General features: G+C 50.2%; 1 protein-coding gene across 6 annotated transcripts in view; it reads right to left on the reverse strand.

Annotated features, from left to right (window-relative positions):
- Nucleotides 1–27,080, reverse strand: part of stxbp5l (syntaxin binding protein 5-like) — a 721,261-nt gene that overhangs the window by 366,822 nt on the left and 327,359 nt on the right. For all 6 annotated transcript variants that reach the window (XM_038801940.1, XM_038801939.1, XM_038801935.1 and 3 more), the window contains exon 7: nucleotides 14,268–14,351. In XM_038801940.1, the coding sequence (XP_038657868.1) occupies nucleotides 14,268–14,351 (84 nt within the window). The remainder of the gene's footprint in view (nucleotides 1–14,267; nucleotides 14,352–27,080) is intronic.

Below are 27,080 nucleotides of genomic sequence, written 5' to 3' on the forward strand. Positions count from 1 at the left end.
CCGCCACACCCTCAGGGCTGCCACCACATAGGACTTGTGGAGTACTGAGCTGGCGGGAATGGCAGGGTGCAGTCAGTAAAGCCTCCAGACTCGTACCTTTGCAGGATGCTGCCTCCATCCGCTCCCAGACCGACCCCTCTCCCACTACCCACTTCCTGATCATCGATATGTTGGCAGCCCAGTAAGTTAATAAGGCTCGGGAGAGCCAATCCCCCTTCCCCGCGGCCCGTTCCAGGAGTGCCCTCTTTACTCTCAGGGTTTTACCCCACCAAATAAACCTCACTATCATTCATACTTCTTAAAAAAGCCTTTGGGACAAAATCGAGAGACACTGAAAAAAGAAAAGCAGTCTTGGAAGGACAGTCATCTTCACTGTTGTGCTGCAGCTATAACAGTTGTATCCTTGGAGCTCATAGTACCATAGAATTTACACTGCCATTTGGCCCATCGAGTCTGCACCAGCTCTTAGAAAAAGCACCCTATCCCCGTAACCCAGTAACCCCAACTCACCTTTGTGGTTCACAAAGGGAAATTTATCATGCCAATCCACCTAACTTGCTGATCTTTGGACTGTGGGAGGAAACCAGAGAACCCAGAGGAAACCCATGCAGACATGGGGAGATCGTGCAGACTCCGCACAGACAGTGACCCAAGCTGAATCGACCTGGGACCCTGAATCAACTGTGCTAACCACTGTGCAACCATGCTGCCCAACTGTGCTCTCCTCCGATGTGATCTCCTTAGATTCAGGAGAGGGGCCACCCGGATGGGCTGGTGCCGTTGGCTGGAGGACCTGCGGGAGTATGGACGTGTGGTCAGTGAGAGGGATGGGTCAGTCAGTAAAGCAATAACAACTCATGTTTGACAGGTCCACCGGGTCCATCTCTGCGGCATCCGCTAGCCTCTGTGTGGGTGACTGATCTATCCTTGGCCACACCGGTCACCTCCAGGGCCCGCTCCTTGAAGAAGGCACCCCTGGCACCCCTCCGCCAGTCTGGGCCCTCTCTCGACGATTGTGGGAGCTTTTCCTGAGGGGACACAGAGAGGGCATAATTAGCCACACGCGTGGTTCACAGTGTTTGGGGGGTGGGAGAGGTTGGGGGGGGGGGTTTGAAGGGCAAAGGGAATAGAGGAAGGGGAGGGGGAAGCATGGAGAGTTGTGGGGTGGATGCTCCATTTTGGGGGAGTGGGTGTATTGGTGTCTACACACTTGTGCTGCCCTTCTTACGGCACCGAAAGCCAGTCCTCCTGGTCCAATTCCCCGAGCTGACAACTACCGCCACCATCATCCCAGGCAGCACTGACTGCCTTGTGGCCGACTCTCCAGGACCGTCGGGGAAACAGGACGTCCCTCATGGATCCCACCACGTCTAGCAGCCTCCCCAGCTCAGCATCCCCGAATATTTGACAGTTTTATTTTTTAGGATATTGACCCTTTGCTTATGCTTTCTTCCAAAATATATAACTTTATACATTTATCTGACATCTATTTGGACCAATCTATTAACTTGTTTATACTCTTTTGAAGTTGTTCACAATCTCTTCAATTAAGCATTTTGTATTCTTTCACATGATGTAGATATCACTGGCCAGGCCAACATTTATTGCACATCCCTGATTTCCCTTGAAAAGGTGGGTGGGAGCCACCTTCTTGAACCGCTGCAGTCCATGTGGTTAGGTACACCCACAGAGCTGTTAGTGAGAGGGTCCCAGGATTTTGACCCAGCGACAGTGAAGAAATTGTGATATAGTTCCAAGTCACAATGATGTGTAACCTGAAGTGGAACTTACAGGTGGTGATGCTCCCAAGCGTTTTTTGGGTCCTTCTAGGTAGTCGAGATGGCAGTAGAGCCTTGGTGCAGTGCATCTTGTAAATGGGCACACTGCTGCCACTGTGTCAGTGAATATTTAGATGCTTATGACGGTGGATGGAGTGCCAATTAAGCAGGCTGCTTTGTCTTGGATGGTGTCGAGCTTCGTGTTGGAAGCTGCACTCTTTCAGGAAAGTGGAGAGTATTCAATCACACTTCTTACTTATGAGTTATCGGTGGCAGGACAGGCTCTGGGAAGTCAGCAAGTGAGTTACTCAAAGCAGAATTCCCAATCTCTCACCTGCTCTGGCAGCCACAGTATTTAGGTAGCTGGTCCAGTTCAGTTTCTAGTCCAATAGTACTCCCCAGGATGTTGATTGTGCAGGTATTTTGTAACATCTTCAAAAATCGTGAATATTTGCCTTCTAAACCAGATCATTTATATTTTGTAACATCTTCAAAATCGTGATATTTGCCTTCTAAACCAGATCATTTATATACTTTGCGAGAGTTGTTAGTGGCCTCGTGCCAACATGCTATGTGCTTTCCCTTCTTAGGTGCAACATAGCACCAATGGGAGATTTTATGGAAGTACAATTGAGAAAACCGTGCATCATTCCACACTGTTGTCCAGACAATTCTGGTCCTGAGTTGCTTAATAACGTATTTTTTTTAACATAGAATTTACAATGCAGAAGGAGGCTATTCAGCCCATCGAGTCTGCACCGGCTCTTGGAAAGAGCATCCTACCCAAGGTCAACACCTCCACCCTATCCCCAGAACCCAGTAACCCCACCCAACACTAAGGGCAATTTTGGACACTAGGGCAATTTAGCATGGCCAATCCACCTAACCTGCACATCTTTGGACTGTGGGAGGAAACTGGAGTACCCGGAGGAACCCACGCACACACGGGGCGGATGTGCAGACTCCGCACAGACAGTGACCCAAGCCGGAATCGAACCTGGGACCCTGGAGCTGTGAAGCGATTGTGCTATCCAAAATGCTACCGTGCTGCCCTAATATATATATGATTTAGTCATGGGAATTAGTCACTCATTTCTTCTAGGATATGGATCACTGCATTTTCAACATATTCAATTAACAACAAAATGGTAAATATGTAAATAAATGTAAGTAATATTGAATGACTTAACAGAAGAGCTGTTTTTGATAGCAAATACAAATTTGAAAAGTACAGGGAGCAAGATTCTCCGCAAAGGCGGAGAATCGTAAAGGCTGCCGTGGGACAGGCCGTGACCCACGGCAGCCTTCACGCCCACTTCCGGGGCCGATTCTCCCCCCCGGGCGGGGCTAGGAGCGCGGCCCCGTGCGTCACGGCCTTGACGACGGTCGTCAAGGCCGCACGTCAAGCGTCACGCCGGCTGACGCGGCCGATGATGTCGGCCGCGCATGCGCAGGTTGGACAACGCCAACCCGCGCATGCGCAGATGGCGTCTTTTCCCTCAGCCGCCCCGCAAGCTGTGCGGCTTGATCTTGCGGTGCGGCGGAGGGAAAAGAGTGCGTCCGTTACGGACGCACGGACCGCGATCGGTGGGCACCGATCGCGGGCCTATGCCCCCTTGGCACGGCCGTGGTACTGCCGTACCAATTGGGCCCCCAGATGCCCCAATGGGCATCTGGCGCCCGTTTCACGACGGCAGCGAGCAGGGTGTGTTGCTGCCGGTGTGGAAATGGGCGTAAAGGCCCGGCCGCTCGGCCCAGGAGAATCGCCGCTCGCCTTAAAAAAACGGCGAGCGGCGATTTGTGCCGTGGGTCGGGCTGGGGTGGGGGGGGGGGGGGGGGGGGGGGGGGGGAAGAACAGCGGGAGGGCGTGAAAAATTTCGGGAGGCCCTCCCGCTATTCTCCCACCCGGTGTGGGGGAAAAGATTGAAGGGTATCTAATTGTGCATTCAAAATTGATCAAATCCATACAAAAATTAGAATAATTATTAATCCAGTTGAACTTTCTAATTCAGTTTTATGCCAACCATTACTCTTTAATTCTTAGTTTGTAAACAGATATAAGTCTCTATTGTTTCAAAGATTAGTTACTGTCAAAAATTGCACCTGATACTGTGAATAATTATGGAATATGAGACCCACCTACATGCTGTTAACACATTACCATTCTGGACATATTTACACAAGTTCTTAACCATCTAAATTAGATTTTGACAAGTGGATAGAAATTAGCCTAATTAATTTCCAATTTGGATCAAACAAACCAAAATGGAGTTTAAACTAATTAGATTATCTATCTGAAAGACCTTTATAATTAGTTAAATGTTTTTTCTATTTTATTTGCATACTAAAATTATGCAGAAATGTGACGAATGCAGGAACCCGTTATATACGGTAGCATAGTGGTTAGCACTGTTGCTTCACAGCTCCAGGGTCCCAGGTTCGATTCCTGGCTTGGGTCACTGTCAGTGTGGAGTCTGCATGTTCTCCCCGTGTCCTGCGTGTGTTTCCTCCGGGTGCTCTGGTTTCCTCCCCTTCAAGTCCCGAAAGACGTTGCTTTGGTTAGGTACTTTGGACATTCTGAATTCTCCCTCTGTGTAGCCGAACAGGCACCGGAATGTGGTGACTCGGGGCTTTTCACAGTAACTTCATTGCAATGTTAATGTGAGGCTACTTGTGACAATAAAGATTATGATTATTATATTTGATTATATTATCTAGTGCAGTAATTGTTTAAAAGCTTGGGTTAGGGTGTGTATATATCTTGTTGTGCGAGGGAGATATTTGGAAATTGGGTCCAGAAATGAGACCCCAATGTAGCAGGCAATTTAGGGGTTAAAACAGACTGAGGGGGACAACAACTGCTAGCCCACACCTGCCGAGTTACAATTGTCCATAACTGTAGTCAGACTACAACTCATTAATGGGACTACACAGGATGCCCCAGATCCATTGTTCTTCAGGAAACTCCTGTCCAACCACCTATTAGCCCATTACAGAGTCTAATGGCTTCTTTGTCCGTCAATGGGAGATTAGTTGCGTATAAAAAGCATGGCTCTGTTATTTTGTATAAACAGGAGTGGGCAATCAAACAGCCAAAATAACACTGATGGGTTCAAGCCAGGGCGAAATTCTCCGACCCCACGCAGGGTCGGAGAATCGGCCGGCAGCGGCGTTAATCCCGCTCCCGCAGGGTTTTTAATTCTCTGACCGGCCAAAAACAGGCGCTGTGCAAATCCCGCCGGCAGCCTCTGAAAACAGCTGGCGCCGGCGGGATTTCAATTATATTTTTGTTTCCACAAATCTCCGGCCCGGATGGGCCGAAGTCCCGCCGACGTGCCACGGGTCACGTCGGCGAAAATCACAGTAGCTTTAAAACGGCGTCAACCATCATCAATGGTTCAGTGTCGGGGGGGGGGGGGGGGTGGTTGCGGCATCGGGGGGGGGTTGCGGCATCGGGGGGGGGGGGCTGGCATGGGGGGGGGTTTGGGGGCAGCGGCGTGCAGAGAGGGGGGGCGACGGATGCCCGGGGCCAACGCACCGTCCGCCCCCCCCCCCTCGGTACGCCGCTGCCCCCTACCCCAACCACCCCCCCCTCACCACCCCTACCCCCCTCCCCACCACCCCTACCCCCCTCCAACGCGCCCCCCCATCTCTCGCAACGCCGCAATCCCCCACCCTCAACGCCGCAACCCCCCCTCATCGCCGCAACCCCCCCCCCTCAACGCCGGGTCCCCCCCCTCTCAACGCCGGGTCCCCCCCCCCCCCCAACGCCGGTACCCACACCCCGTCCCCCTCCCTCTGAAGGCCGGTACCCACACCCCCCCTCCCTCTGAAGGCCGGTACCCAAACCCCACCCCTCTCTCCTCCTCCCCCCTTCCTTCCTCCTCCCCCCTTCCTTCCTCCTCCCCCCTTCCTTCCTCCCCCCCCTCCTTCCTCCTCCCCCCTTCCTTCCTCCTCCCCCCATCCTTCCTCCGTTAGTGGGGGGGGGTGCGGCGGTAGTGGGGGGGGGGGGTGCGGCGTTGGAGGGGGGTAGGGGTGGTGAAGGGGGTAGGGTGGTGAGGGGAGGGGGTTGGGGTAGGGGCAGCTGCGTGCAGAGGGGGGGCGACGGTGCGTTGGCCCGGCATCCTTCGCCCCCCTCCTCTGCACGCCGCTGCCCCTACCCCAACCCCCCCTCACCACCCCTACCCCCCTTCACCACCCCTACCCCCCTCCAACGCCGCCCCCCTCTCATCAAACTCAACACCGCAACCCCCCCCCTCAACTCAACGCCGCAAACCCCCCCCCTCTCAACTCAACGCCGCAAACCCCCCCCCCTCTCAACTCAACGCCGCAAACCCCCCCCCCTCTCACTCAACGCCGCAAACCCCCCCCCCCTCTCCTCTCAACTCAACGCCGCAAACCCCCCAACGCCGGGTCTGTCTCTCTCCTCCTCCCCCCCCCCCACCAAATGCCGGTCTGTCTCTCTCCTCCTCCTCCCCCCCCCCCAATGCCGGTCTGTCTCTCTCTCTCTCTCTCCCCCCCCCCCCCCAAATGCCGGTCTGTCTCTCTCTCTCCCCCCCCCCCCCCAATGCCGGGTCTGTCTCTCTCCCCCCCCCCCCCCAACGCCGGGTCTGTCTCTCTCCTCCTCCTCCCCCCCCAATGCCGGTCTGTCTCTCTCTCTCCCCCCCCCTCCCCAAATGCCGGTCTGTCTCTCTATCCCCCCCCCCCCCCCCTCAAATGCTGGGTCTGTCTCTCTCCTCCCCCCCCCCCCCCCCAACGCCGGGTCTGTCTCTCTCCTCCTCCCCCCCCCCAAATGCCGGTCTGTCTCTCTCCTCCTCCTCCCATCCCCCCAATGCCGTTCTGTCTCTCTCTCTCCCCCCCCCCCAAAATGCCGGTCTGTCTCTCTCCTCCGCCTCCCCCCCCCCCCCCCCAAAATGCCGGTCTGTCTCTCTCCTCCTCCTCCCCCCCCCCCACTGCCGGTCTGTCTCTCTCCCTCCCCCCCCCCCCCCCAAAATGCCGGTCTGTCTCTCTCCTCCTCCTCCCCCCCAATGCGGTCCTGTCTCTCTCTCTCTCCCCCCCCCCCCAAAATGCCGGTCTGTCTCTCTCCTCCCCCCCCCCCCCCCCCCCCCAAACGCCGGTCTGTCTCTCTCCTCCCCCCCCCCCCCCCCCAATGCCGGTCTGTCTCTCTCTCCTCCCCCTCCCCCCCAAATGCCGGTCTGTCTCTCTCCTCCTCCCCCCCCCCCCCAATGCCGGTCTGTCTCTCTCTCCCCGCCCCCCCCCCCCCCAAATGCCAGGTCTGTCTCTCTCCATCCTCCCCCCCCCCAAACGCCGGGTCAGGTCTCTCTCCTCCTCCTCCCCCCCCCCCCCCCCCAAAAACGCCGGGTCTCACCACTTCCGCAGCTGGTGAAACTGACGCGTATCGCGTCAGTCCGCTGCTGGCCCCTCCGGGAACGGAGAATAGCCGCCTAAAAGAAGGCCCCCAGGCCGGAGTCATCTACACCAATTTTGCTCGCCGGAAATTGGCGTTACGACGGTCTGCAGAGAATTTCGCCCCAGGAAACCCAGCAGAAAACCTTTTGAGGGGCTGGGTAGTGCTTAGAGAGAGGAGAGAGGAGAGGGGAGAGGAGAGGGGAGAGGGAGGGGAGATGAGAGAGGGGAGAGGAGAGAGGGGCGAGGAGAGAGGGGAGAGGAGAGGGGAGAGGAGAGAGGGGAGAGAGAAAAGTTATCATAGAATTTACAGTGCAGAAGGAGGCCATTCGGCCCATTGAGTCTGCACCGGCCTTTGGACACTACTTCAGCCCACCCCTCCACCTTATCCCCGTAACCCAGCAACCCCACTTTACCTTTGGGCACTAAGGGGCAATTTAGCATGGTCAATCCACCTAGCCTGCACATCTTTGGACTGTGGGAGGAAACCGGAGGAAACCGACGCAGACAATGATAGAAAGTGCAAACCCCGCACAGACAGTCACTTGAGCCGGAACTGAACCTGGGAACCTGGAGCTCTGAGGCAGCAGTGCAAAACACTGTGCCACCATGCCGAACAGTTACAGGGGAGAAGGCTTTGGAAATCAACCGAGAAGGTCATGAAAGTTGCCATCGAGGCAGGCTGTAGAAAAAGTGTTGAGAACGAATGACCCTACCTGAAGAAAATTGCTTCGCAAATGCCTGTGTCTGACTGTGAAAGTGGCATGAGAGCTGTATGTTCTGTTTTTTATTTAAAAAATTTTATTCTCCTACTTTTTTCACTTTTTCTCCTAAATCTATACCCAACAATAAACAATAATCACTAACAAATGTAATGTCAATCCCTATATCAATAACAACAATCCCATCCTTCCACCCAACCCCAGACATTAGTCTGCATGTTAATATAAACAAATGACAAAAAGGAATCAGGAATCACCAATAGTCACCATTAACACATACAGTCCCTGTCCCCCAACTCTCCCAGCCCCCCCCCCCCACTAATGTTTGAAGTGCATAATGAATAACGCCCATGAATTGTAGAACCCCTCCATCCTTCCCCTCAGTTCAAATTTGACCTTTTCAAGTGTCAAGAATTCAAGCAGGCCCCCCCGCCACGCCAGGGCACAGGGTGGAGAGATTGATCTCTACCCTAACAGGATCCACCTTCGGGCGATCAATGAGGCGAAAGCAACATCTGCCTCCGCGCCCGGTTTCCAACCCCAGCTGAACCGACACCACAAATATGGCCTCCCGAGGGCTTGCGTCCAGTTTGACGTGCACCACTTTAGAGATTACCCTAAACACCTCCTTCCAGTAATCCCCCAGCTTTGGACCAGGACCAAAACATATGAACGTGGTTTGCGGGAGCCCCCCCCCCACAACGTTCACACACATCTTCTACCCCCTCAAAGAGCCGGCTCATCCTCTACCTTGTAAGGTACGCTCTGATTTGTTAGGCAGGTTGGTTCGACGTTGACTGCAACCTGGATGCAGGGAAGCTAGAAACAAACGTCTGACACAGGAAATTATCCAATACTGTTTTAACTGTGGACTGCTGTACATGTTCAGCTGTGGGTTGACACTCTACTAATCCAACTGATGACCTCTTACTGGCTTGATCAGACTTACTAGCTACTGCATGGTAATAGTGCTGGCTAACTTGTGCACTCTGACTGTCTCAGTAGCTGGGTCCTGAGAGAGGAAGAGTCTTGATGCCCTGTGGGCTTTATAGTGGTGGTGTCCTGTCTGGTGATTGGTTGTTCTGTGTCATGTGTTCATTGTCATCCTGTGTGTTAATCACTGCCTGAGTGGATATTATGACACGCTCTATACACCACCTTCAGCTGTATCGGCCCCAACCTCGCACACGAGGTGAAGGCGTTCACCCTCCCGAGCACCTCACACCAGAATCCCTCCTCCGTACCCTCTCCCAACTCTTAGAACATAGAACATTACAGCGCAGTACAGGCCCTTCGGCCCACGATGTTGCGCCGTCCTGTGAAACCCCTCTAAAGTCCCTCTACACTATTCCCTTATCGTCATATGCCTATCCAATGACCATTTGAATGCGTTTAGTGTTGGCAAGTCCAATACTGTTGCAGGCAGGGCATTCCACGCCCTTATTACTCTCTGAGTAAAGAACCTACCTCTGGCATCTGTCCTATATCTATCTCCCCTCAATTTAAAGCTATGCCCCCTCGTGCTGGACATCACCATCCGAGGGAAAAGGCTCTCACTGTCCACCCTATCTAATCCTCTGATCATCTTGTATGCCTCAATTAAGTCACCTCTTAAACTTCTTCTCTCTAACGAAAACAGCCTCAAGTCCTTCAGCCTTTCCTCATATGATCTTCCCTCCATACCAGGCAACATTCTTGTAAATCTCTTCTGTACCCTTTCCAATGCTTCCACATCCTTCCTATAATGTGGCGACCAGAACTGCGCACATACTCCAAATGCGGCCGCACCAGAGTTTGTACAACTGCAACATGACCTCATGGCTCCGAAAATCAATTCCTCTACCAATAAAAGCTAACACACCGTACGCCTTCTTAACAACCCTCTGAACCTGGGTGGCAAATTTCAGGGATCTATGGACATGGACACCGAGATCTCTCTGCTCGTCCACACTACCAAGAATCTTACCATTAGCCCAGTACTCTGCCTTTCTGTTATTCCTTCCAAAATGAATCACCTCACACTTTTCTGCATTAAACTCCATTTGCCACCTGTCAGCTCAGCTCTGCAGCTTATCTATGTCCCTCTGTAACTTGTAACATCCTTCTGCACTGTCCACAACTCCACCGACTTTAGTGTCATCTGCAAATTTACTCACCCATCCTTCTACGCCCTCCTCCAGGTCATTCATAAAAATGACAAACAGCAACGGCCCCAAAACAGATCCTTGTGGCACACCACTAGTAACTGGACACCAGTCAGAGCATTTCCCATCAACTACCACTCTTTGCCTTCTATCAGCTAGCCAATTTCTGATCCAAACTGCTAAATCACTCTGAATCCCATGCCTCTGTATTTTCTGCAATAGCCTACCGTAGGGAACCTTATCAAACGTTTTACTGAAATCCATATACACCACATCAACTGCTTTACCCTCATCCACCTGTTTGGTCACCTTCTCGAAGAACTCAATGAGATTTGTGAGGCACGACCTACCCTATCTCTAATCAAATTATTCCTTTGCAGATGATTATACATCCTATCTCTTATAAACCTTTCCAAGACATTTCCCACAACAGAAGTAAGGCTCACTGGCCTATAGTTACCGGGGTTATCTCTACCCCCCTTCTTGTACAAGGGGACAACATTTGCTATCCTCCAGTCCTCTGGCACTATTCCTGTAGACAAAGATGACTTAAAGATCAAAGCCAAAGGCTCAGCAATCTCCTCCCTAGCTTCCCAGAGAATCCTAGGATAAATCCCATCCGGCCCAGGGGACTTATCTATTTTCACACTTTTCAGAATCGCTAACACCTCCTCCTTATGAACCTCAAGCCCTTCTAGTCTAGTAGCCTGTATCTCAGTATTCTCCTCGACAACTTTGTCTTTTTCCTGTGTGAATACTGTCGACAAATACTCATTTAGCACCTCTCCTATCTCCTCGGACTCTACGCACAACTTCCCACTACTGTCCTTGACTGGCCCTACTCTTACCTTAGTCATTCTTTTATTCCTGACATGCCTATAGAAAGCTTTAGTGTTATCCTTGATCCTACCTTCCAAAGACTTCTCATGTCCTCGCTTGGCTCTTCTTAGCTCTCTCTTAGAGCCTTCCTAGCTAACTTGTAACTCTCAAGCGACCCAACTGAACGATCACGTCTCATCTTCACATAAGCCTCCTTCTTCCTCTTGACAAGTGATTCAACTGCTTTAGTAACCCATGGTTCCCTCACTCGACCACTTCCTCCCTGCCTAACAGGTACATACTTTTCAAGGACACGCAGTAGCTGTTCCTTGAACATGCTCCACATTTCCATTGTGTCCATCCCCTGCAGTTTTCCTCTCCAGGCGATGCATCCTAAGTCTTGCCTCATCGCATCATAATTGTCTTTCCCCCAGCAATAATTATTGCCCTGCGGTTTATACCTATCCCTTTCCATCGCTAAAGTAAACGTAATCGAATTGTGGTCACTATCACCAAAATGCTCACCTACCTCCAAATCAAACACCTGTCCTGGTTCATTACCCAGTACCAAATCCAATATGGCCTCGCCTCTTGTTGGCCTATCTACATACTGCATCAGGAAACCCTCCTGCACACATTGGACAAAAACGGATCCATCTAAAGTACTCGAACTATAGTGTTTCCAGTCAATATTTGGAAAGTTAAAGTCCCCCATAACAACTACCCTGTTATTTTCGCTCCTATCCAGAATCATCTTTGAAATCCTTTCCTCTACATCTCTGGAACTTTTCGGAGGCCTATAGAAAAGCCCTAACAGGGTGACCTCTCCTTTCCTGTTTCTTAACTCAGCCCATACTACCTCAGTATTCGAGTCCTCATCAAATGTCCTCTCAGCCACCGTAATACTGTCCTTGACTAACAATGCCCACTTCCTCCCACTTTGCCTTGATCCCTTCTAGCGGCGCCTTCTCCTCTTCCAAAATAGCCCCATAAACCGCTGATACTACCTCCTTCTCCAGTCCCCCTGTCGTCAGCACCTCCTCCCCTGTCGTCAGCACCTACTCCAGCAATGTGGAAGCCGGCTCTACTGGGAAGCTCTGTATCTCCTTTTTGGCAAAGTCTCGAACCTGCATGTATCTAATATTTCCTCCTGCTCCAGCCCATACTTCGCTCCCAGCTCCTTCAATCCTGCAAAATGACCCCAAGAAACAAATCTTTTAGTGTCCTAATTCCTTTCTCTTCCCACCTCCGAAAATTTCTCGCCCATTTCCCCAACTCAAATCTGTGGTTCCCCAAAGCTGTATGTTCTGTTACAGGATTGTTTAATGGGAACTAGTGTGTTGAGGTTGATAAACTGCATATAATCTGTATTGTTAGGGTTGAAGTTCAAAAGTTTATTTTTTTCCTTTTCTTTTAATAAAGTTTGTTTATAAAATAAGCAATCCCTATTTCTCATATTATCACTCCTGAATTAAATTAATATTTCTGCATTGTCTTAAAACATAGAAAAGTATGGTGATGGTTCAGCCTCTTAGCCACTGTTGAGAGCCGGCCAGGCATCTATAAAAATCTTCTGCAATGTGTTTTTAAAAATCCTGGTTTGAAAGACAGGCAGACACAGTGGCTACAAAACGTGCCATTCAAGATGTTGTAAAAGTTAAGTGATTGTTATTTAAAACCATGCTTATGTTTAAAAGGCTGGTTTAGCTCACTTGGCTAAATCGCTGGCTTTTAAAGCAGAGAAAGCAGGCCAGCAGCACGGTTCGATTCCCGTACCAGCCTCCCCGGACAGGCGCCGGAATGTGGCGACTAGGGGCTTTTCACAGTAACTTCATTGAAGCCTACTAGTGACAATAAGCGATTTTCATTTCATTTCATTTCATTTCAAAAGGCGAGGCTAATGATTTTTTGTTATGATTTCTGGGGAGTAGATAATTAGAGACTTATTTAAAACTTAAGAAATCAGGTCATGGAATTTGAGTGGGATAAAGATGATGTACTAATGGGAGGAGCCAGGTCTGTACCATGTGTTGTCAGGATGGCAAGACACATAAGCCAGGAACAAAAACTGTCACATGAAGTTCTGGCTGGATTGATACTGATCATCTGCAAGAGCAGTCAAATCAACACAGAAACTTGTTATCACTATGTGACTTTGTGATTACCCACTCACGTTTACACTAAAGAAAAAGACCATGCTATGAACATGTGATGAACTTCCAGACACAGGTGACCAACTTTGCAGTAGGACGAGGGAAAAACAAAAGAAGCCATCAGACTCCATAATGAGCTGATGGTTGGTCAGGCGAGAGCATTCAGAGGACAATGGGTCTTGATTGGATCACCAAACAGGAGTATCCTGTTGGTGTTTGGATGGGACAATGGCCAGATGTGGGTGTATACGTATGACTCAATGCCCAGCATACCAATATAAAAGAAAGAACATCAGAAACAGATCCTCAGTGATAACCTGGGAGTCCCCCAGGCACAACCATCGCAAGAAGGAAGGACCCTGGGTTTCGAAGCCGTGAGAAGACATCGACATCGAGTGATCGCAGGCCTCCCAGCCTCCTTTACTAAGTACGGAAAAAGTCAAAAGCTCAGCTGTGAGTCTGAGTCATAGTTTGTTGAGTGAGAAAATTGTGAATAAACTGTGAACCTGTTTTGTCCTTTGTTCATCTTACAAATAAGGGCACCTGGGTAAACCTTTTGATTAATATACTGGTCGGTGTATCTGAGGGTTGACAGGTACAACACAGGTCTCTAATGGTCAGTTTAGATTTGGCTGTGAACAAACAGTCGCTTCTGCAAATGACTCAGATTGAGCAATGGTCCGACACAGACAAGAAACTTCAGGTTGTTTACTGACAAAATCTCTCTCTCCAAGCAGTCTTTGAAAGGAATTCTTTATGCAGAGGCTGGCAAGTACTCCTGTGTTTGCTAACTTTATATAAAAGTGGGGTTTGGCCTGTGATTGTCTTTGCTTGATTGGAGTTGAAGGGAGAGAGATTTTGGGGTGAAAGCATGGGGTGAAAGGTTATCAGCAGTGGGTCGGAATGTGCAGTTGAGGTTACAATCAAATCAGTCATGATCTTATTAAATGGTAGAGCAGGCTCAAAAGGGCTGAATGACCTACTGCTGCTCCTAATTCATATGTTTGTTTGTTCTCTTGAAACAATTCAGTAGAGGCTAGAGGCATCATTAGAAAGTTGCCAACTTTATACACAAACCCAAAATCCCCAAAGCAGCACATCACACTATTTGGACAGGTATCATAAACTGTACAGTTCCAAAAACACTATAAAAGGTATAGATCAACCTAATTTCATATAAAATTCACACACAAATTTTCCAAAAGTTGAATCTTCCATTATTCCTAATGTTAAAATTTTACTCACCTCATCGTAATAAAATCGTAAATCTGCCCTTTTTGACCTCATGTCCCACAATACAACTGTTCCACTTTCAAATCCCATGAGCAGCTGTAACACAAAATTGAAGATATTTATCAATTTCAGATCAATATGCTTGTTTTAAATCTAGCTTCAGCTCCAATGTGCCAACACTGTGCACTGCATTTTACATGCAACTATTTGTGCTTCTCAGCTGCAGCACTGTGCTATTAGTAGCATATAAACCGCATCTAAGTCTGTGTTGTGAGTCCTGGAAAAGGGACATAGGGCTGAATTCTCCGTTTCAGAGACGAAGGGTGGGATTCTCCGTCGGGCGACTCCGAGATCGGGAAAGGCCATTGGGTGGGTAATCGGTCAGGAATCCAAAATCGTGGCGGGGCAAGTGACATGCTCTGGTGCCTCGGCAGCGGCGTCAATGCATTCTACTCCGCATACACAGTAAACGCCGTTGCATACCATTCGCGGGTCTCACACAGTATTCACCAGGACCTCCACGATGCTCCCCCTCCAGCGGCAATTACCGATTTGTGGTTTTAAAAATCGGGATACAGGCGCAGTGGCCGATAGAGAAGGTAAGAAATGCGGACGCATAAGTGTGGGCTGCCGGTCCTGCCATTGGCTGGGATGGGGGTGGCCTCTGCCAGGCCCCAGGGGGGCAGCCGGTGGTGACCAGGGGATGGCATTAGGGTCGGGGTGACTCCTCACTAGACCGGGGGTGTCCAGACCGCCATTGTCGCAGCCTACAAGGGAACCATCTTGCTGTGCATCCAACTGATCGCCCACCGTGGCCTGTGGTTGCGCAGAATGGCACCGGCCATATGGGTGCACCACCCCACCACCCCTTGTCTATGGACAAGATGTCACTGGCAGGGATAGTTGGGGCAGAGTATTTGGGGATTGTGGTGTCAGATCATGCACCGCATTTTGTGGATTTGTGATTAGAAAAGGTGGATTCCCAGTGACCGCAGTGGAGGCTGGCAGTGGGATTGTTGGCTGAAAAGGGTGAGTGAGAGGTTAGAGATGGCTATATGCAGCAATGTGGAACTGAATAAAAATGAGGATGTGTTCGCCACCGTGTTGTGGGAGGTGCTGAAGATGGTGATTGGGGGGAGCTTATTTCCATTCGCGACTCCTCAGACAATGAAGCAGTCCATGTCCAAATGCAGGAAGACTTGGACAATATCCAGGCTTGGGCTGACAAGTGGCAAGTTACATTTGTCTCACACAAGTGCCAGGCAATGACCATCTCATACAAGATATGATTGAACCACCGCCCCTTGACATTCAATGGCATTACCATCAATCCCCCACAATCAAGTTCCTGGGCATTACCATTGATCATAAACTGAACTGGACGAGCCATATTAATACCGTGGCTACCAGAGCAGGTCAAAGTCTAGGAATCCTATGGCGAGTAACTCACGTTCTGACCCCCCAAAGCCTTTCTACCCATCTACAAAGCACATTTACAAAGTCAGGAGTACAGTAGGAAGTCTTACAACACCAGGTTAAAGTCCAATATGTTCCTCATTCAGCTGAGGAAGGAGCTGCGCTCCGAAAGCTAGTGTTTGAAACAAACATGTTGGCCTTTAACCTCGTGTTGTAAGACTTCTTACTGTGCCCTTCCTCAGGTGAATGAAGAGGTATGCGACAACGCAGAATTGCCGAGCAGAAACCTATAGCCAATTTCCGCACACGAGTGCGGCCTCAACCAGGACCTGGGATTCATGTCGCATTACATTCATCCCCCACCATCTGGCCTGGGCTTGCGAAATCCTACCAACTGTCCTGGCTAGAGACAATTCACACCTCTTTAACCTGGGGTTACCCCTATCTTTGGATCTGTAAATATTTAATTACCTGCAAATGCTCACATTCTAAGAATTGTCTGGCATCTTTGAATTTGTATATATATGTTTCTGGAACATACCTCTTCATTCACCGGAGGAAGGAGCAGTGCTCCGAAAGCTAGTGTTTGAAACAAACATGTTGGACTTTAACCTGGTGTTGTAAGACTTCTTACTATGCTCACCCCAGTCCAACGCCGGCATCTCCGCATCAAGTCAGGAGTGCAATGGAATACTTTTCACTTGCCTGGATGAGTGCAGCTCCAAAAACACTCAAGAAGCTCGACACAGTCCAAAGCAGCCCACTTGATTGCTCCCCCTTCCAAACATTTAAACCCTCCACCGCCCAAAAACAGTGGCACCATCTACAAGATGCACTGCAGTAATCTACCAAGGTTCCTTAGACAGCACCTTCCAAATTCACGATCACTACTATTTAGAAGTACAAGAGTAACAGATACCTGGGAACCCAGCCACGCGGAGGTTTCCCTCCAAGTCACTCACCACCCTGACTTGGAAATATATCTCTCTTCCTTCACTATCACTGGGGCAACATCCTAGAATTCCCTCCCCAACAGCACAGTTTGTGTACCTACACCTCAAGGACTGCAGTGGTTCAAGAAGGCAACTCGCCATCACCTTCCAAAGGGCAACTAGGGATGGGCAATAATAATAATGAGCTTCATTGTCACAAGCACAGTGGGCTCAACAGCTGGCTTGTAATGCAGAACAAGGCAGCAGCGCGGGTTCAATTCCGTACCGGCCTCCCCGAACAGGCGCTGGAATGTGGTGACTAGGGGCTTTTCACAGTAACTTCATTGAAGCCTACTTGTGACAATAATCGATTATTATTAAGTAGACTTACATTAACACACCAATGAAGTTACTGTGAAAAGCTCCTAGTCGCCACATTCCGGCACCTGTTTGGGTACACAGAGGAAGAATTCAGAATGTCCAAACTATCTAATAGCATGTCTTGTGGGACTTGTGGGAGGAAACCAGACCACCCAGAGGAATGCCACGCAGACACAGGGAGAACGTGCAAACTCTGCAGTGACCCAAGCCGGGAATCGAACCTTGGATCCTGGCGCTGTGAAGCCATATCGCTAACCACTATGCTACTGTGCTGGCTTAACCAGTGACGCCCACATCCCATAAAGGAACTTTTTTAAAATCTTGGGAACAAAGCTATGCCGAACAATAAAAGTACCACTTTTCTTCCTGAAGTGAGCGGAAGCAGGGGAAGAGAGATGTTGGGTAATTGACATGGATGAACACCCACTATCAATTCCAGCCACAAACATGGAGAATAAAACCCAGAAGAAATCATCTTCAAGATAAAGCCAGTTTTCCATGAGCTTTTGATTTATTTTTTTGCCTCGTGTGCCAGCATTTTGTGATTTGTGCATTTGGAACCCAAATCCTTTTGGTCTCCATAGTTCCTAGTCTCTCCATTAAGAAAATGTTCCAATTTGCCTTTTTTCCCCCGATTCAAAGTAGATGAACTCAGGGACAATTTCCAAAGGCTCCCAACTGTATCTTCCTGCCACTGCCATTCTTGTCAGGCACCAGCCAGCCTGTCAATTGGCCAGTTGCCAGGTAGGAAACAGAAGATGATTATGAGGGCATGTCACCAAAGTCAGCCTCTTGTCTCCCCATTCCCTCCTCGCCTACTCAGGGCCATTGTGCTGTAGGCAATTCCTGGACCTACCCACCACAGACTTAATCGGGGTGGAGGCAGGAAGGTGGCAGGATCCCCACCCACCACCCTACTGCTTTATTAAATGCCACCAAACATATTCACAGTATTCACAAGAAGGGCACAAGATTCCACCCCATGATTAATTCTTCACATTGCACTCCATTTGACATAGTTTTGCCTCTCTCAGTCTGCCTTTTTAACTTGCTATTCCCATGCAAACTCAAGTTACTCTGCCTCCAAAGTAGTGTCATCTGCAAATGCTTTAAAGTAAGGTTACCTGAGACTTATTCTGAATTAAGTTAGGGGCTGTTACATAATATTAGGTGCTTGTTGGGAATAATCAATTAGTCATGGAACATTGAATGGCACCACCAGAATTCTCAAACTCTCATTAGCCCAAAATATGCTGTACTAGCGATATTATGAACTTCAGTTGCAAGGCCTAATCCTCCAAATGTGATATCTGCCAGAATTTGCTGGAGTTCACATTTGACTACTCCACAGAGAACACTATGTCAAGTGGAGCCAATGTCTAACACAGATACAAGCTACCAAAGATTGTGCCTGATTTGTAAATAGCCATTTAGTGATGCTGACACTTAGAAACATTTAAGATTTTTTCTCACAGCTGTACACACACATATATACCAAGTTTCACTATATATCATGAAAATATGTCTTTCACTACTTAAAAATAAACCCAGCTAAGGACCACCACTGGAAAATAATGAAATCAGATTATTAGCTTTACTGATTGCAAAGCTTAATATGCCATGTATAAGTAAAAGAATTCAGAAGGAGTTTTGCATTATTTAACTTTGGTGCACAAGCCACCACAGCAGAAGATAATATTAAAACTCTAGATTTAATCCTTCTGAACATGGCCAGGATTATCTTTGCTGCCTTCCCAAAAGTTGAGAATTTAAGGTGAAAGTAAAACAACACCCATAGTTCACTGCTTCTTCAATTAATTTAACCATCATAGGCTAGCATAAAACAACACAGTAGGTAGCACTGTACTGGATGACCTCCTCACAGATTAAGATGTTGCCGAAAAAAGAACTATGGGCTGGATTCTCCATTCCTGAGACTAAGGGCGGGATTTTACGCTTGCCGATGCCAAAACCGTGAAACCCGATTGGGCAGAGACTATCTTCTGACGCCAAAATCGTGGTAGGTGCCGGTTTGGACGCCAAATTGGGATGCTCCACCACCCCGAAAATACTATAAATGCTTTGCTTACCGCGCGGGGTTAAAGTACAGTAAGCATATCATTAGTGGGCCTGATACCCTATTCTCCGGGGCCTCCGACATTCACCGCCTCTGATGGGCCGAGTCCGATGGCGTGGTTCACTTCTGGTCTCAAAATCATGGGAGGGATTCTCCGAGCCTCTGCGCCGCAATCGCACTCGGTGCGGGGGCGGAGAATGGAAAGGACCGGAGAATCACCGCAAATCACGCACGCGCAGTCGACTCGGTGCCGATTCTCCATCGACAACTGGCCGAGTTCCCACTGGCATGGTTCACTCATGGTTTCCACCTGGCGGGCACTCAGTCCGCAGCCGCCCTGGTGGGGGACGGGGGGAATCGTCACGGGGGGGCCTCCAGGAAGGCCAGGCTCGCGATTGGGACCACCGATTGGTGGGCGTGCGCGATCTAGTGGGGGCCTATATTTTCGGGGATGGCCCTCTGTGTGGGGTCCACCATGTTGTGCCACGGCCGAAGTGCAGTGCCCCGTATCGGCAGTCGGAGCTGCGAGGACTACTCCAGGGCCCTGAAGCCCCCTTCAAAATGGAAAATCACTCTGGACTTTCTCCATGAAAATCCAGAGTGATTCGCGCCCATTTTCCCGCAGGCCTGGGGACATAGGCCCATTATCAGAGAATTCCACCCCATGAATCTGGAATGGTGGCTGCTGAGCAAGAGAGAGGAAGTAGAAAATGGCGTGGAGTGACTGCGGGCTGCCGGCCTGGACACTGGACATGCTGCCTGTGGTGGAGGGGCTCCCTGCCAAGGCCAGGTGAGGGGAGGGGAGGAGGGAGGGGAGGGGGGGGGGGAAACAGGCCGAGCAGGCTGAGTGCCACACACCCCCCAACAGAACTGGGGCGGTGCCCAGGCACTGACCGCCATTAAGGTGGCCATCTTCCTGCACACCCACTGATCACCCAGCTCGACCCCTGGTTCCACAGTGGCCCACCCTCAGCAACAGCGCCACCCCCCCTGCCACAGTGCCCCCCCCCCCCCCCCCCCCGGCCAAACACCTGGGGATTCGTTGGTTCAGTGATTGACACTCAGGAGGCTGACAAGCTGCAGCCGCACATAAACGATTGTCCCCCCACAAACAACCTTCCCGCCAACAAGATGGCTGTAAGGAGAGCAGCTCCACAGGTTCACGGACACGGAACTGGAAACCCTTCTGGGCACGGTGGAGGAGCGGCCGATGACCTTGTACCTGGCCTGGGAAGGAGGCTGACAGCCACTGCCGTTCATTATGCCTGGGTGCAAATGGCAGAGGCGACCAGCGCCGTGAGCAACGTCGTCCGGACCGACATGTAGTGCCGGAAAAAAACTCCACAACCTCCTCAGGGCTACTCGGATGAGTAGGCAGCGCATTCTGCCACCCAGGCACTAACAAACCCCCCCCCCCCCCCCCCCCCCCTCCCCCCATGTTCCAGAAGACAGGTCTAGGGCTTCTGGAATACACTGTCCCAAATAGATTGGAGTTGCAGTTGCAGAGCCAGGGACTAGATGAGGGGTTGTCGGCAAGCATCCAGCACCTGCAGGCGCAGGTGGAGAGTCCAACCATATGAAGGAGCAGGAAGTGGTACCGACCATGTGTGCCACCCAGGCCAACACTGCATGGGTGGCATTCGTGGTGGAGGCATTGGGGGCGACAGTTTTGGCTATGGGCCAGCATGTCCAAGATTTGAGGCATTTTGTGCAGACCGCTTGTCGAAACCCAGGACAGAGCTGCCGCCTTATAGACAGCCATGTGCTAGAGCCATTTGGACACTGCTGCGGCGCTCCTCAGCATGACCTAGTCACAGCACGCCATGGCTGAGAATGTCGGTAGCATTGCCCAGGCGCTGGCGGTGTGGTACAGACACAGTGGGAGGTGTCCCAGTCCCAGAGGGCGATGGTGAAGTCACTGGCTGATGTGACACAGACTCAGAAGGTTGTAGCACAGTCGCAATGTGATGTGGTGCAGTCCCAGGCAGAGATGGTCCACTCCCTATGCTCCATGGTCACGAGCATGCAGACCTGGCCGAGACCAGAGCAGACCTCCAGGACCTCTGGACGCACCTCTGCACCAAGGTCTGTGAGATCCCGGACAGGTCCCACTCGGCGCCTGGAAGGACCCCGTGACGTAGATGTTCAGGGTGGCCATCATCTGGATGGACACCAGGAACGGGTGTCCTCCCCCACCCCCGCTGTGCCAGGGGTGCCATCATCTGGCAGATATGTCACTCTGTCTCTCTGCTTAGTCTTCAACGGCATGCCCTGTCCTTCAGGTCCTCAACTGTCAAGACGGTGCCAGTACGTAGAAGGCCTCATGCGGCATCTCCTTGGCACCTCCTCCTCCTCAGCCTGTGGGAGGCTGCCACCTTCCCTCTGCAGCCTGTTCCGCTGCTGGCCGCTCTGCTGCTGCCCGCTCTGCTGCTGCAGCCTCTACCCCCCTCTTAGAGCAGCTCCCACTCATATAGCCACAGGGGATAGAACATAGAACATAGAACGATACAGCGCAGTACAGGCCCTTCGGCCCTCGATGTTGCACCGACATGGAAAAAAAAAAACTAAAGGCCATCTAACCTACACTATGCCCTTATCATCCATATGCTTATCCAATAAACTTTTAAATGCCCTCAATGTTGGCGAGTTCACTACTGTTGCAGGTAGGGCATTCCACGGCCTCACCACTCTTTGCGTAAAAAACCCACCTCTGACCTCTGTCCTATATCTATTACCCCTCAATTTAAGGCTATGTCCCCTCGTGCTAGCCACCTCCATCCGCGGGAGAAGGCTCTCCGCTGTCCACCCTATCTAACCCTCTGATCATTTTGTATGCCTCTATTAAGTCACCGCTTAACCTTCTTCTCTCTAACGAAAACAACCTCAATTCCATCAGCCTTTCCTCATAAAATTTTCCCTCCATACCAGGCAACATCCTGGTAAATCTCCTCTGCACCCGTTCCAAAGCTTCCACGTCCTTCCTATAATGAGGCGACCAGAACTGTACGCAATACTCCAATGCGGCCCGTACTAGAGTTTTGTACAACTGCAACATGACCTCATGGCTCCGGAACTCAATCCCTCTACCAATAAAGGCCAACACACCATAGGCCTTCTTCACACCCTATCAACCTGGATGGCAACTTTCAGGGATCTATGTACATGGACACCGAGATCCCTCTGCTCATCCACACTACCAAGAATTTTACCATTAGCCAAATATTCCGCATTCCTGTTATTCTTTCCAAAGTGAATCACATCACACTTCTCCACATTAAACTCCATTTGCCACCTCTCAGCCCAGCTCTGCAGCTTATCTATGTCCCTCTGTAACCTGCAACATCCTTCCGCACTGTCTACAACTCCACCGACTTAGTGTCGTCTGCAAATTTACTCACCCATCCTTCTGCGCCCTCCTCTAGGTCATTTATAAAAATGACAAACAGCAACGGCCCCAGAACAGATCCTTGTGGTACGCCACTCGTAACTGAACTCCATTCTGAACATTTCCCATCAACTACCACTCTCTGTCTTCTTTCAACTAGACAATTTCTGATCCACATCTCTAATCACCCTCAATCCCCAGCCTCCGTATTTTCTGCAATAGCCGACCGTGGGGAACCTTATCAAACGCTTTACTGAAATCCATATACACCACATCAACTGCTCTACCCTCGTCTACCTGTTCAGTCACCTTCTCAAAGAACTCGATAAGGTTTGTGAGGCATGACCTACCCTTCACAAAACCATGCTGACTATCCCTAATCATATTATTCCTATCTAGATGATTATAAATCGTATCTTTTATAATCCTCTCCAAGACCTTACCCACCACAGACGTTAGGCTCACCGGCCTATAGTTACCGGGGTTATCTCTACTCCCCTTCTTGAACAAAGGGACCACATTTGCTATCCTCCAGTCCTCTGGCACTATTCCTGTAGCCAATGATGACATAAAAATCAAAGCCAAAGGCTCAGAAATCTCTTCCCTGGCTTCCCAGAGAATCCTAGGATAAATCCCATCCGGCCCCGGGGACTTATCTATTTTCACCTTGTCCAGAATTACCAACACTTCTTCCCTACGCACCTCAATGCCATCTATTCTAATAGCCTGGGTCTCAGCATTCTCCTCCACAATATTATCTTTTTCTTGAGTGAATACTGACGAAAAGTATTCATTTAGTATCTCGCTTATCTCCTCAGCCTCCACACACAACTTCCCACCACTGTCCTTGACTGGCCCTACTCTTACCCTAGTCATTCTTTTATTCCTGACATACCTATAGAAAGCTTTTGGGTTTTCCTTGATCCTACCTGCCAAAGACTTCTCATGTCCCCTCCTTGCTCGTCTCAGCTCTCTTTTTAGATCCTTCCTCGCTTCCTTGTAACTATCAAGCGCCCCAACTGAAACTTCACGCCTCATCTTCACATAGGCCTCCTTCTTCCTCTTAACAAGAGATTCCACTTCTTTGGTAAACCACGGTTCCCTCGCTCGACCCCTTCCTCCCTGCCTGACTGGTACGTACTTATCAAGAACATGCAATAGCTGTTCCTTGAACAAGCTCCACATATCCAGTGTGCCCAACCCTTGCAGCCTACTTCTCCAACCAACACATCCTAAGTCATGTCTAATGGCATCATAATTGCCCTTCCCCCAGCTATAACTCTTGCCCTGCGGGGTATACTTATCCCTTTCCATCACTAACGTAAAGGTCACCGAATTGTGGTCACTGTTTCCAAAGTGCTCACCTACCTCCAGATCTAACACCTGGCCTGGTTCATTACCCAAAACCAAATCCAATGTGGCCTCGCCTCTTGTTGGCCTGTCAACATATTGTGTCAGGAAACCCTCCTGCACACATTGTACAAAGAACGACCCATCTAATGTACTCGAACTATATCTTTTCCAGTCAATATTTGGAAAGTTAAAGTCTCCCATAAGTGCCATAAGTCTCCCAGAGCTGCGGCGACCAGCAAGACAGCCACCATTGCTGGTTGAACTCTAAAATCCATTGTCTGCAGGGGTCAAATGCCGACATGTTAGCATGATGCGTTTCCCGTGCCCAATCTGGTTCAACGGGCTACATGGTGGCTCCAGTTGGCACTGCGGGATCTGCCCCCGTACCTCCACCCCCTCACCCCTGCCCTGTTGTTGGCCGGCACCGTGGTTGCCCCTGATCCTGGTGCCCATCCCTGATGCCAGGGGTATCATTGGCTGGCACTGGCATCGCTAGGGGTTGCCATGGGTGTTGGCCTGTGTGGCCCACTGATGGGTGGCGGCCTGTTGGGTGGGGAGTTTGAGGTGGGTGTGTGGGTGGGGTGCAGCGGTAGGAGCACCCATATGGCCGGGGTCACCAAGGTGGGTAGTCCCTGGGTGCTCAACAAGATGGCCACCGAATGGCGGACCGCGGCCAGGCACCGCCCCAGTCCCATGAGAGGGGGGGAGGTTACCCCGGCCACTCGGCCTGTTCCCAAATCCCCCCTCCCCCGGCCCTGTAAGGCCCACCAAACCCCCCCTCCCCCGGCCCCAGCAGGCCCCCCCGCCCCCAAGCCAGTACAGCCAGTGTGCTGGCCGGCAGCCCGCGGTCGCTCCTCTTTCTCTCTCTCTCTTATCAGCCACCATGCCATCAGGAACTCAGCCCATTGGAGGCGGAGAATCACAGGTGGGCCCACTAATGATATGCAAAGTGTCTAAAGTACACGCCGGGTGCTTCGCATTGGCACCATTTTTGAGGTGATGGAGAATCGCGATTTGGCATCAAATTGGGGCTTTCCGCGATTTTTGTCGGAAGCTAGTCTCCGCCCAATCGCTGTTCCCGATTTCGCATCGTCCAATGGAGAATCCTGCCATATGTTACTGAAAGCTATGGAAGCATGTCTTTCTTTTCAGTAATGTTCAAATTCTGTACCATCAAGTGACTAATTCATATGTTCTTAATGCTCACATATTTAAAATCCTTTAATATCAAAGGGGCCATTTTAACGTCTCTCCAAAATGAATATGAAATTGGCAGAGTAGCCACACCATCTGCCTGAAGCTGGCAGTATGAGTCCTAAACCATTTGTTAGGTTTTGGCCCCTTCAGCATAACTAAGGCAAATTGCCAATTGGTCAATAAGTGGTGGCTGTTGCTTGCCATATTAAGTGGGGGGAGAGGAGCAATCTGGAAGTTCCATGGATGAGCCAAGCTCGAAGATAGCTGCAAAAGTAGTACGGGGGCCCAGACGCAGCAGTACTTTTGTGGGCGTAGGTAAGCTTTTATGCTCCTCCTATTTGCATAAAATGAACCCCTCCAAAAATATGTCTGTTGTTTCTGGAGTAACCTTCAATAGTCCTTTTAAGGACCACTGGTTAAGCCACTCGCTGTCTGGTATAAATGGGAACAACGTGTGCAACGCATTCTACATCATTCAACATCAGTATCCCGACAAGACTAAAAATCAAACTCTGCAATCTTGGACTTGAGCCCTCCCTGTGCAGCTGGATCCTTGACTTCCTCATCAACAGACCGCAATCTGTCAAGATAGGCAACAGCACCTCCTCCACAATAGTCCTCAACACCGGGGCCCCGCAAGGATGTGTGCTCAGTCCTCTACTGTATTCCCTATACACACATGACTGTGTGGCAAGATTGAACTCCAACTCAATCTATAAGTTTGCGGATGACACGACTGTGGTGGGCCGTATCTCAAACAACGACGAATCAGACAACAGGAGAGAGATAAATCACTTGGTTGCATGGTGCACCGAAAACAACCTCTCTCTAAATGTCGGAAAGACCAATGAACTGATCATCAACTTCAGGAAGCGTAGCATGGCACACACTCCCGTCTGCATCAATGGCTCCGAAGTGGAGATAGTCGATAGCTTTAAGTTCCTGGGGGGTCACCAGCACCAACAGTCTGTCCTGGTCCACTCACGTTGATGCAACAGTCAAGAAAGCCCAACAATGTCTCTACTTCCTACGGAAGCTAAAGAAATTTGGCATGTCTGTATCAACTCTCGCAAACATCTACAGATGTGCGATAGAGAGCATCCTATCCAGCTACATCACAGCCTGGTATAGCAACTGCTCGGTCTAAGATTGCAAGAAACTTGAGAGTGTGGTGAACTCAGCTCAACACATCACACAAGCTTGCCACTCCCGCTGCCTCAGAAAGGCAGATAGTATTATCAGAGACCCCTCCCACCCACGCATTGTCTTCTTCCAGACCCTTCCATCAGGCAGCAGGTACAGTAGTCTGAAGACTTGCACATCCAGACATAAAAACAGCTTCTTTCCCACAGCCACAAGACTCCTCAACGACTCCCCCTCGGACTGATCGGTCATGAACACTATTCATGACGCCCTATGCTGCTCTTGCTCATGTATTTGTGTGTTTGGCACCTTGTTCCACACTGTAACAAATCACTGTTTGTCGATGTACCATTTGTCAATGTTCTCTGTTGATTATTCTTTTTGTCTGCTATGTTTGCACTGTGTATGTTCCCTTGCCCGCAGAAAAATACTTTTCACTGTACTTCGGTACACGTGACAATAAATGAAATCAAATCAAATATATTTTTAAAAACTGAAAATGCAAATAAGTTGCCACAACCAGTGTTTGCTTGCTGCCTCCTCATTTACGGGTGACCTTGGCTGTCCAACAACTCTAGTCTACTTCAATCGCTAGTCAGTTGTTTTTGCAGATGAGAAACAGGTAAGTGTTCGTTGAAAATTTTCACCTCTGCGTCAGGTCGGGGAATCGCTGGGAGTGCGCGAGAATCACGCCACACCGCCCTGACGCCGGGCTGCCGATTCTCTGGCGACCGGAGGATCGTAGCCAATTGTGCTCGAGGGGTCGCTGCTGCGGCGGTCGGGGGGCCGTTGAAAGCGCCCTGGAGCTGTGAAGCAATTGTGCTATCCACAATGCTATTGTGCTGCCCTTAAGAACAAATTAATCTACACTCCATCATTCTACCGTAATCCATGTACCTATTCAATAGCTGCTTGAAGGTCCCTAATGTTTCCGACTCAAC

This window comes from Scyliorhinus canicula, chromosome 7 (assembly GCF_902713615.1).
Source record: "Scyliorhinus canicula chromosome 7, sScyCan1.1, whole genome shotgun sequence".
NCBI classification, from domain to species: Eukaryota; Metazoa; Chordata; class Chondrichthyes; order Carcharhiniformes; family Scyliorhinidae; genus Scyliorhinus; species Scyliorhinus canicula.